General features: G+C 26.7%; 1 protein-coding gene across 1 annotated transcript in view; it reads left to right on the top strand.

The window, feature by feature from the left end:
* The first annotated feature begins 6,197 nt into the window (after positions 1 to 6,197).
* The window catches only part of LOC136975381 (solute carrier family 25 member 36-A-like), a 33,190-nt gene continuing 26,528 nt past the window's right edge, over positions 6,198 to 12,859 (top strand). Inside the window, exon 1 of the mRNA XM_067270422.1 lies at positions 6,198 to 6,381. Coding sequence (XP_067126523.1) covers positions 6,341 to 6,381 — 41 coding nt within the window. The 5' untranslated portion in view covers positions 6,198 to 6,340. The remainder of the gene's footprint in view (positions 6,382 to 12,859) is intronic.

Here is a 12,859-nt window from a genome sequence, read left to right as displayed (position 1 = left end):
TTACAAGTTTTCTATCAATTCGCAATAAATCTATTTTTCTTATATATATATATATCAGTTATATATTGATATTAAAGTTTAAGTGATAGGCCTATAGAATTATAAAAAGCATAATCTTTTTAATGTTTATATATAGATTATGGCAATGTAAAATTAAGTTAAAATGTAAAAAATAATTATAATAAAATTTAATTTGTCATACATTTTTATTCAACTCTTTCCGGGACAAATTGTTAAAAATATGTCTTTAATTTAGATTCGTAATTAATCTGAAAATTTTGTAAATCTTTAATGATTTTTTAATATTAAAGTCATGAGAATTTGTAAAGACCAAATTATTTGGAGAAACGAAACTTTTTTCCAATTTATTGTGCAGAAACTCAATTATAAGCTCTTACTTCTATTAGAATTACAATATATTGAATACTTTCTTGACAATTTTAATAACTGTTTACAAATTTTTAAAAATAAAAAAGTAAAAGTTATAATCAAACTTCATTAAGTTTATTGTAGACAGCGTCGTATTTACACAAAGAGGTTGATTTTGACAACTGTACTGCATATTCTTCAAACCCACTCAGTTCAGCATAGAGTACCTTAAGCAGATGTCATTCTCTCTCATTCACATTCTTTATAACTTAAATATACGTAACAGTAGCTTTGGTAAAAGCAATAAGTGTTCTTTTTTATTCAATTTCTTATATTTTCCAGTACACCACACAACTAAACTTATGCTGAATATTGACGTGAATATGAACACGTTAACTTTTAAAACAAAACTAAAAGCGTTCTAACATATAGATAATGGAGAACCTGTAAAACGGATATGTTACGCTCTGGGTGTCAAAAAAATTGCGGTGAATGATTGATAGAGAAACCAGAATTCCTTCAAGACTTCAACAGGCTACGCATATAGAATGTTAAAATTACCGATTTTTTAAATTTAACTAAATGTTTAATAAGCGTTTACATGCCATATATAGCCTATATATTTTAAACGATTAAAACTAATTTGGAACAACTGCGTGTCATTATTTATGATGCACTTGCTTCATTATAAAACGTATAAATAACAAATGTGAATGTGCAATTGTTTCAAATCTGTTTTAACCATTCTTAAATAATCTTTAAAAAAAAAATAAATCTCGGTTAACTGACTTTTGGACCATGCTGTAGGTCAAAACATGTTTGTTGTTTTTACTCTATCTGTATGTTTACATATAATATAATTTCCTCGTGACTTCTTAAAGCTGTCATTATATTTTAATACTAATTAATTAATATTTTTTAAACATTAAATTATTATTAGAACTTCTATTGCTGAAAAACTTTAATTATAACATATTTCACCCTTGACATCAAATGTTTTTAATTATTATCTGATAGAAGTCAGATAGAAGATTGAGAAATTTGTCCTATTAACCTCAGCATTATTATAGATTTTATTGTTAATTTTAATTGCATCATAGTTTTGAGGAAACTTAAAACGATCAAAATAACAGAAACAAATAGGTAAAAATATCCTATAAAATTTGTATTCTTGAAATCTAAACAGCTGGTTAGAACATAAATCTTTGTTTCAAACTTAATATTGATTTGAAAAAAATTTAATGTCGATACTCAGAAAAAAATGTGAAAGAGAATAAACATTTCAGATAACGATTATAGACGTATAAAAATAACATTATAAATTTTTATAAATTTCATATTTATTTTGTTTACAATGTATGAATTTAATCCGTGTAATATAGATAGGCTTTCAAAACATTATGCATATTAAAAGGATAAGATATAATGCGCAGTTCTTTAGATATTAAACATGTATAAGTGATAAGTAGTTTGTTACAGAAACAAATCTTACTGTATTTCCAATATATACAAACATCTTGATGAAACAGTTGATAATTAAAACAGTTGTAATTGCAGAATACATGTTCCGTCCAAAACTTGACAAAACTGGAAAAAATTCGTTGATGGACTTCGCTCTATTAATATATATAATTTATTACAAACATAATATAATGATAATTTCATTTTTATCTCATTTACAGCTCAACATTTATCTCTCTGACATAAACTTTATATTATCTATTTATTATCGCAATGAGCTTCACTGAAGAAAAACAACGTTTAAAAATAACAGACGTGTCATATTAATATAGAGAATGGTTCATTCTAACACCTTTAAAATGTATTTTTAAATATATTACTGTATTTTATTTTTTTAAAATATATTTTACTGTTAAAAAAATGGAGTATAAAATACTAAATATTATTTTTAAAATATCCATTGGGAATTCTGAAGAATAAAACAATTTACTTAAATCTAACACAAACTTAATGGAAATATTAGATGTTGTATTATGAAATTTAATTATGTTTATTTAAAAATAATAATAATAAAATCGAATAACAAAAACATATTTTTTAAAATGTAAAACAAAAAATTTAAACTGGTTATCTTATAATCTTATTTAGGCCTATTACTACAGTAGGGATCGATTATCCGAAATATCGATCTGTTTCAGAGGTCCTTTCGTTCGGATAAACGAAATTTCGAATAATCCAGAAACTCGTTCGTTTTCATGTTTTGGGTATATCAAGCACTGTGAATTTATACGTTTTATGAACTATAAATACTTTAATGCTATTACTGTATTTGAGAATAAATTAATTTACTCAAAATATAACGTAATGTTATGATATATTATGACCTAGTTTCACGGCGCTAAAATTGACAGCTGAAGTAGTAATTTCCAGTAATGTGGAGAGTTTGGTCTCTATGTTCTATACCTTGTGGTCTTTTTCTTTTTTTTTTTTTAACTCTCTCCGCCCTGTAGGCACTAAGAGGGCCTCTTTTAGTAGGCCCATTATGGGGCGACCGGATGGTGAGAGACGGGGCCCGACATATCCGAACGGACCACCCCCCCGAAAATTTCCTGGGGATTATTCGACCCGTTCGGATCCGATCCCGGGTTCCGCAGGGCGGTAGGCTGCCACCTTGACCGCTCGGCCATCCGGCCGTCTACCTTGTGGTCTGAACAGTACACTGCTATACCTTTCTTTTACTTGTTGTTTTGAAAACCGTTTAGGATAGGTGACTTTCTACTGTACTTATTTTTCATTTTTGTATAAACTTGTTTATTTTAATGTAAATATTTCAGTCTATTACATTTTTAAATATAAAATTTATTTACAAATTTATACTTCCACAGAACTATTATTAAAATGTTTAAACCATTTTTCCCTAATGTCCACGGTGTTCTTTACTTTATAGCTTTGAGGACCCAGAATCGAATCCGAGCAATAGAAAAACACCAGGTACCGTACTTTTCGGGGAATAAGTCTGGATGAGATAGTCTCCGTTCCTCACCCACCACGCGGAAACTCTTATTGTGGGCAAGGACGACGCCAGCCAACGGGCCAGGGAGGGGCAAGATGATGTAAATTGATAGAGGATGTGAATTGTATGTAGGTAAAATAAAAACGATTCATAAAGTTTTAATCATTTACTATGTACCGGAAAAAAAATACTGTATCTTAATTAAAACATTTTTTTAACTTACAAGAAGCCTAAGAAGATTATTTTAATTAAAACTTAGCATTTAAATAATTTTTTTCGAATTTCTAGGGGAGGGCAACTGCCCTCTCTTGCCCCCCTTGGCGACGCCCTTGATTGTGGGTCTAGCCCAGAGGTTCTCAAACTTTTTCGATCCACCGCCCCCTTTGTTCCATAAAGTTATACCCAACGCCCCCTAATCCATCATCGACCCAACTTTTGCCTTTAATCACCGTTCAGTACTTTGCCTCCAACGTCCCCCTAGATTTACTCACCGCCCACAAGGGGGGAATATCGCCCACTTTGAGAACCCCTGGTCTAGCCGAACCTAAGATAGTAGCTGTCATAAAATTAAGCAACGCAATGGGTGTGTATGCAGATAATCTTTACGATGCGCTACAAGGAGGTAGGCTGTTTACAAAAACATTACATAATGTTACAGTCTTAAATAACAAAATGATTCGTTTTTGTTTCTGAAATGTTGTCTCGAAAAGCCCTCAGTGCCCACAGGGCACGAAAAGTAAAAAAGAATATTTGAAATTTATTTGATAGAATTCAATGCATACGGTTATATACTAATATTGTTATTAGTAAGGCCTACATATGGTATTTTTTATGCTTATAGCAATACAGTAAAACCTCAATTTAACGGAATTCGAATTTGAAGAACAAAATTTCCGGTCCTTATGTCATATGTAAAATCTATTCATTTGAAATACTTTTTATATTTAATTCAATTAACAGATCATTTTTTTCCAAGAGTCATCGCTCTTAATTTCATGCCCCAATAGGAATGTCTCGATAAATTTTATCATCCGAAGACAAATACACAGGTTCTTTTTTTGTGTTTTTTTTGTTTTTGTCAAATCTAAATTTTGTTTTCTTCTTAAATTAAGAACATTATTTATTTGTTTAGTTAAATACAATCAAAGTGTATTTTCCAAAGAACGTTCGTTTATTTATTTGATTTTGATTGAGGTCTATACTTATTTATTACAGTCTCGGAAAGCAATAATACATATAGAAAACTTTTCTGTGAAATTAAACTTCTCATATATATGCCATTTGAATTTTTCTGTTTTTACTTACGTAGAACTAATTCGTCAATTTTTTAACACACGCATTCGGAAAGCCTACTTTACTATATAACGGACTTTCGGCTTTAACGGTCACCCCTCGACCAAATTAATACGTTAAATCGAGGTTTTACTATAATATCGAAAATAAAACTCGATGGAATTATGAATCATAATAATTTATAAAACTGAACAGAATGTATATAAATAGATATATGATAGGTAAATTAAGCAATCGAATGATGGAAATCCAGTTTATAAATAAATTCATTCATTAAATACTGTACTATGAAAATTTATGAAATTTATTTTCTTTTAATATATAAAATCAAAATATTTATAAAGTAACATAGAAATTAACGTAAATATTCATCTAATAGTGTAAGCTAAATTTGAAAAAGAATTTTGTATACTGTGTATATATTTTTAAACACGTGCCCGTTATTTCCCAATCTTTTTTTTTTTTTTTCCTCTTTTTGCTGTTTTACTCTCAAAGAAAAGTTTAAAAGTTAGTGCACGATCCGGAAAAGTTAGTATAAAAATTAAAAGTCCTAAAGTTAAATGTAAGGTAATTACATTTAGAGTGTAATGAACGGCAAATGAATGGCTAACCATCGTATTCTCTAAATATATTGCCTTACATTAAGTTTCTTGTTGGAATAGAAAAATGTAAAAGAATTTCTAAAAATTCATTCCGCCTTGTGGGCACTAAAAGAGTTCTTTATTTTATCAAGCCCATTACGGGAAACGGAACAGCTGGGTGTTGAGAGATGGGGCTCGACATATCCGGAGGAACCTTCAAAAAATTCCTCGGATTTTTCGACCCGTCCGGATTCGATCCTGGATCCATCAAAGCGTCGTCCTCGGTCATCCGGCCGTCAAATTGTACAGGATTTAAATGTTAAAATGATGCAAAAGTAGCTCACTAATTGTTATAATTTTTTACATATGTAATCATATTGCAATTTTTATACACATTTTAGACGAATTGTCTGGTAAAGCTGTTTTAAACAGCAGGATAAGCAAGCCAATAATATAACCCGTTACAAATTAAACTGAATAGGTCATTAACGTGCTTATCTTGCCGTATTAAAGCAGCTTTACCAGGCGACGCACCCTTTTTAAAATATGATCGATTAACGAATAAGCCAGGAGGATTTATACTAGAAATTAGAATCTCCTTTAGCACATTCATAATTTCTGTACCATAAAATTTTAACTATATATGTATAACAATATATATATATATATATATATATATATATAATACTAAATAAAAAAATAAGATGTAAATATTACTTTCCTATGAAAATATTAAAGAAAATAATTTATATCGTTGTATTTATACATACAACAATTTAAAACAAATAAGAATATTAAAAAAAAATTTTTTTTACGTAAATAAAAGAAAAAAAGTTTTAAAATATGAAAAGACACGTGTCGAAGGTAACACCGACGCCAAGATTTAAAACGTAAACAACCAGCAGACGACTATTTCGGTTCACGCGAACGCACGGAGTTTGCTCGATGCGATCACGTGATAGGCCGAGACCAATAACAAAAAAGTGTTCACGTGCAGTCCGTCACTTCCTCACGTGATACGAATGTAGGGAAATAGGGAATTATATTGTAGTTTATCCTAAAGATTAAGGTATCGAGTTTAGAATTTTATTACGGAAAATTATGTTTTAATATTATAGATGGCATGTCGCATTACGATACGGTAATTCATCTTGTTGCCGGAGGGTAAGGAACTTATTTATTTTTAATATTATTTTAATGATCGGTATATATATATATAATATATATACATATATATTGTTATTAATGTAGTATACATTACCATACTTAAAGACATATATACGTAACAATGTAAAGAAATTACTTAATACATTGCATTATACAGTACATTAATGTAACCTTTGGCTCATATACTCCATTGCCGAGTAGTTGTATAAGAGTTAAAAATGTTTTTCTATAAATCATTTTTTAAATCGTTACGTCACTCTTGAATTTATTCAGAATTTAAATATATTGAGTTTATATTTCGTTAATATAAACATTTTAACAATTTTAATGCATTGTTGGCTTTTATACGTGTGTTGATATAAATGCGATAAATATATGCGTTTAATCAGTTATTTATTTTAAAAAATATAACAGAATTAGGTTGATTTCAATGATAAATGTATATGTTAAATGTTGTGCAACAATCTGACAATTTTGTATATGATGCTGATTATAAAGACATAAATTCTGTGTTATAGCATTATGAATTGGTCTAATAAAGTTATATATATTTAAATATTTACAGAAATTAATAAAACAATACATATATATTGCGATATAACAATACTTTCAACACTTAACATATATCCAGTTTAGGATAGGGTTTCTACATTGTGATATAAATGTAAACATATTACACATGTAAACTGACTGAACACAATAAAGAAACAGTCATTTTCTAGTCTAAAGATGGGCAAAAGATATTAATTACCAATTACAGATCAAAGATATGCATTGTAGTAATTACATCATATTTTATCTATAAGTTTTAGATATAATTCACCTTTCACCAGGCAATATACAGGCAACAAGAATTATACAATTTTATACATTTTTATATTTTAAAAAAAAATTCATGCCAATCAATTACACTGACCTGTTTCTGTAAATATATTTGCTGAAACTCCTAGGTTTATATTTTTCTACAGAGCTATTTGAACTATATGATACATTATTTTTCTCCCTTCCAACTCTAATAATACAAACATAACATACTAGTTAAGTTATATATGTTGTTGTCTTGTGTAATAAATATGTGTATAATTGGTATCGTACATGTAATAATTATAGATATTGCTATAAGATTGTAAAATATTTTTGAAAAATATAACATTTTAAAAAGTTGTTTACAGTCTTATAACAATGTCTATTGTAATTATGTATATGATGTCAGTTATGAAGATGATGATAAATACTGCATTTATGACATGAATTTCTATATATTTTACTAGAGAGTTCAGTTATAAAAAGTTATATATAATTCATAGCAAAATATTTCAAATTATGTAAACTTTTAAAAAAGTAAAAACAAGCTTTTCCAAGTAGTCAAGCTTTTATTTTTAATCAGTATTTCTGATGAATAAGCTTTTGTCACGTACTAAATTAAAGTAAATGTCTTTGACTTTCCTGAAATCCTATTATATTTTTTTGGGAAATTCACAACGATAAAAGTAGTTAAGCATGTAATTATTTTCATATTTTATCTAAGTTTTCATTTAAAAGTACTTTATTTGATGGAAAAAGTTAAACAAATAAAGCATTCTTAGCTTCAAGCCTTTTTTGATTACATCTTCATGAGGTTATTATTAATGATTCTCTTTTGAATCATTTGTTTTTCTCTAAATAAGCAGAAAGGTTTACAGAATTTTGTTTTAATTTAATCTTTTTCTATAAATAAAGCAGTTTTAAGTTAAATTACAGTTTAATCAATCTCAAACTTTAGATGAGTTCATATCAGCTTAATATAATAATTTGTCTGTCCTGATTATAGTTTGGATTTGTAAAAGCAATTTTAATATAATTAACATTGTGTTTAAATATTCTATTAATCAATATATAAATTAAAAATTTTTAATTTATATATTGATTAATAGAGTATTAACAAAGTAATTGTTATTTAATTTATTAATGTATTAATTTATAATAGGAATTTTTATCAATTATTAATTACAAACTGCATTTATTTTCAGAAATATTAAAACAATTAATACTGTAGAGTTAATGTATAAATAATTATAGGAAAATTGTAAATACTAATTTTTTTACATAGAAAAGAGTATTAATTTATTATCATTTTTATTGATTATTTTTTATTAAATAATTTCTGAATAAATATTGAAAAGTCTCTTTGAAAATTTCACAGATAAATTATTATAAAATTATTTAATAAAAATAATATTTATTTATTATTAATATAATATAATATAATAAATATATATTATTTATTTTAACTTACTGTACATTATAATATATAATACAAATGCAGAGTATTTATCAACATGTTTATTAGGAATGACAATTTACTTAAAATATCAGTATTTTTAAATGATTAGTAAAGTATAAACTATTTATAACAAATATTTTATGCTATAACATTGCTAAATTGTATTTTTTTCTATATTTAAAATCACAAAAAGAATTCTATTTTTAGATGTTTTCTGATTGATTTATGATTCATTTTCAAATATTTTAAAAACAATTGTTTTTAGGTTTATCTTTTGATAATATAAATATTACAAAAATTTATGAAAAGTGTGCATTTTTCATCTCAGTTGTTCTTTAATAATACCATATATAATGTATAAAATCAACAATTTTATATTCATATGAATAAAATAGTTTGTGTCATTCTCTTGTAATAAAGTTCAAATATTGTCATGAACTTAACTGACAACAGCTCTACTTTGTCTCTTCATGGGCTCTTATAACTTTGTTTTTTGTTTGAACAAATGAAATACATAAAATATTTCTTTTTAATAAAAGTAATCTTGAAGATTTTACTTAAATTACTAGATCTAATACTAAATACTAAATTTTTCAGGTGCCTCTATAAAACTAGTGGTATATGAAAAATTTTGGTAGCCTCTTGTCCTCATTTGAAATGTTGTTCTGTCATATGGCTGTAACCAATCAAACTTAACTATTGTTTGTATACACATCTAACAACTAACAATTTAGTTACCTGTTAGTATTAACTTCATAATATTACATCTATTTTCCTGAACTTATAAACAATTTTTAAAATATTTTTGAATATACATATTTTAAACACAAATGCTAAATGCTCATTTTCAGTATTGAAATGAATTAAAAATTATTTAAGAAACTATTTCCATGAAAATGAAACAAGTGACCTGTTGTTATTGTTTATTGAATCAAATACAATGTACTCAGTTAATTATAATGATATTAGTTATATTTGCTAAGACAAAGCAACAAAATAGTTTGTTATTCATTTCTTTTTAATTTAAATTTGAATTGATTTTATTTTTACATAGTATCTCCCATATTATGGTTTATATTTCACTATTATTACTGAAATTATGGTTTACATAAATACTTAATTATTATACATAATTCATTTAAACCAAACTTCCTTTTCTGTACTTTTTTTTTTTTGACTAAACATAAGTCATGGATAAATAACATCCAATTAATTTCACACAAGTCCACACAAATGTAAACTTTTATTTTCTTTAATGGTCAATAATCAAACAAGTTTTACAGAAATGTATAGGCCTACCAAAATAGAAGACAGAGGTAGTGACTGTTTTGGGTTTTTTTTATTGTTATTGTACATTTTTTATTTAATTGTATGTTTTTATTATTTTATTTTTGATTTATTTTTATCATTTTATTACATATGTACTAATGCTGTGTTAATTTTATTTTATTAAAATAAGTTTTTATACAAATTACACATTTGTTTTTAATAAATTCACAAAATATTGGTAAATTTGATGAACTGAAATAAACATTTGAAGCAAATGTTTTTTACTTTATATTGACTTGGCCTCATCTTTTGGCAGGGCTGCCTAGAGGGGGCAAAAGGAACAAATTACTCTGGGCTACAAGGAATTAGGAGCTGTTGCATTTGCTTATACAACATTTCCTCCTAGCCAACAAATACAATAATTTATTATCAAAAATTTAGTACCTTTTATCAGATTTAAATCTAAGTGGTTATGATTTAATTATTAATTTCATGATCAGTTGAATAAAGTATGGACATTTTATTATTTTTTTGTAAGTACGGTATGGACATGGACAGAGCCTTTAAAGTATGGACTGTCCATACTAAACGTGGACATATGGTGACTCTAATATTTTAAAATATTGAAATAAAATAATAGATTTAAAAAATAATTAATTTTATTAATAATTTATTATTATATACAGAAAGCTTTTTTTATGTAAAAAATGAGTTTGAATCTTGAATTGAATCTAAATTCATGAATTCAATGCATTATTTTCATTTTATATATTAATAGTAAATGCTGTTAAGTGACCTTCTATCACTATTTTCAAATAATAATGAGGAAAATAATACAAATATGTATAGGAATGGAGGGTATTATGGAATACTATTTACATTTCTAAAAGTAACTTTACTGGTTTTTGAATAAAAATCCCCAAAATCATCATGAGTACATACTATAACTAATTGTAATGAACTGTCACTTGTAAAAAATACTATTTATTTTGTTGTTAAAAAAATATTTATTTAAAAAACTCACAAATGGAGGTTATTATGAAAGTTGGGTAATATGAAAAAGGTGGTTTATGGAAGAGAGACACACTAGGAACCTGGAATTCTTTGGACACTTTAAGATACCCCCATCTTCTCACGAACAGTTTCTATAGCCTTAGCCATTTGCATCTGATACTAAAGCTTTTGCTTCTTTCCCTCATCTTCCTTTTTTCTAGGCATATCTGAAAAAACACAGACTATTTAAAACTCTTGCAACTAAGGGAGAAGGTTAAGTTTAAATAGACAAAACACATCTGAAAACAAATGATTTGTAGGTTTAGACTATAGACAAATTTTCAAATAACGGAAAAATTATGTTTTCTTTCCATTTCAATGGATTTAGCTTTTAAAAAAATATACGTTGGTTTTAAATTAAGCTATATTACTATTTATATAATTAATAATTATTGTTTAGCTATCCAATATTATACTCAAAACTCATTTTTTACTTTATTTTTATTCAGTATATTTTGTCGGGTTATATGGTATACTTACTATACTTTTACATTGGGTATTATGGAATACTAGGTATTCCATAATACCCGACACGCCATCTTGGAAAATGAACCCTTCATCATCGTCAGCTAAAAAACGACTACAGTATAACAAACTACAATTCTTAGTGTACATTATGCTTAACATCAATGTTCAAGTCACATGTGTACTAGTAGGTTAAAATGTTTGAAAACTTACCTGCAAAAAGTCTTGAAAATCACAAAACACACTTTGTTCTGTAACGACTGTTACGACAACAACAAGTGGTCACCTCTCACTGCACTACATCATGGGAGTCTTTCTTGAGTAGTTCATGGTATTCCCACGTGATAGCAGCAACAGACAGAGCCAAAACCTCGGTATTCCATATTTCCCGACTATTCCATAATACCCTCCTCTCTTCTATTCGTAGAACTTACTATTATTATTTTTTAAAGAATATTTTCTTCAGTATAATAATAAATAAACTAAGAATTTTTTCTCAAGCAATTTATAGCTATGTATTCGTAAAGTGGGTAAATTTTTTTTTTAACATTGAACAAAGTAAAAGAAAGCTGGTAAAAGTACTTTTTTTTGTATACATTTAATTTTTCTGTTTAGTTGTGTTAAACATTGCTATTCCATAACATGGTTTATTTGACATGCAGGATGTACATCATTCTACTTAACAGAACATTTGAAACTTTCAAAATAACAGAAAATTTAAAGCATTTCTTTCAGAATATTCTAAATCAAATTATTTCTAATTATTAAATTTAACACAAGATGGTAGCTTAACCACTAGCCTCTAGCCAAATTACTTACTGGTAATTCCTTGATAAGTAATTAGCCTTAAAGTAGTCTAATAAAGATTCTGACTGTTTGTTTGATTAAATTAATTATTGGGTTGGTTGTATAAGTTACAATTTAATATGCAAATTCAATAATTGAATTCCAGAAATTTATGAATTTAGAATAAACAGTATGTTAAAATGGAAAAAGTTTTTAATTTTTAAAAAAATTTTAAATAAATCCAAGTAGCCTATATAAGTTAGAAATTTTATCAAGAATGTTTTCAGACTTTGTAGGTCAACATGAGCTGTTTTTAACTGTGTAAATATACATTATTTTAACTAGTTTGAATTGAAAAACTAAATTTTCATACTTATGAATACTTTTTCAGATACTTATTATTTGTCTTAAGATTCTTTTAAATAATTTTCAGCAGTTTAGAGCTGCAATACATCACAATATTAATAGATAAACTCTGTTTTTTAATATAAATATTCTACATTAGTATTGTATTGATGCAAAAGTTTCTTGAATTTTCTAGAGTATTTGAAATTGTTCACCAACAGATGACATCTAGAAGTTTCTAGTTAGATATGTGAATGAAGGGTGTTGAAATGCACAGTCTTAAGTGAAAAGATA

Source organism: Centruroides vittatus, unplaced genomic scaffold (genome assembly GCF_030686945.1).
Source record: "Centruroides vittatus isolate TY-2023 unplaced genomic scaffold, ASM3068694v2 contig_371, whole genome shotgun sequence".
In the NCBI taxonomy this organism is placed as follows: domain Eukaryota; kingdom Metazoa; phylum Arthropoda; class Arachnida; order Scorpiones; family Buthidae; genus Centruroides; species Centruroides vittatus.
This window is presented reverse-complemented; position numbering and strand designations above follow the sequence as displayed.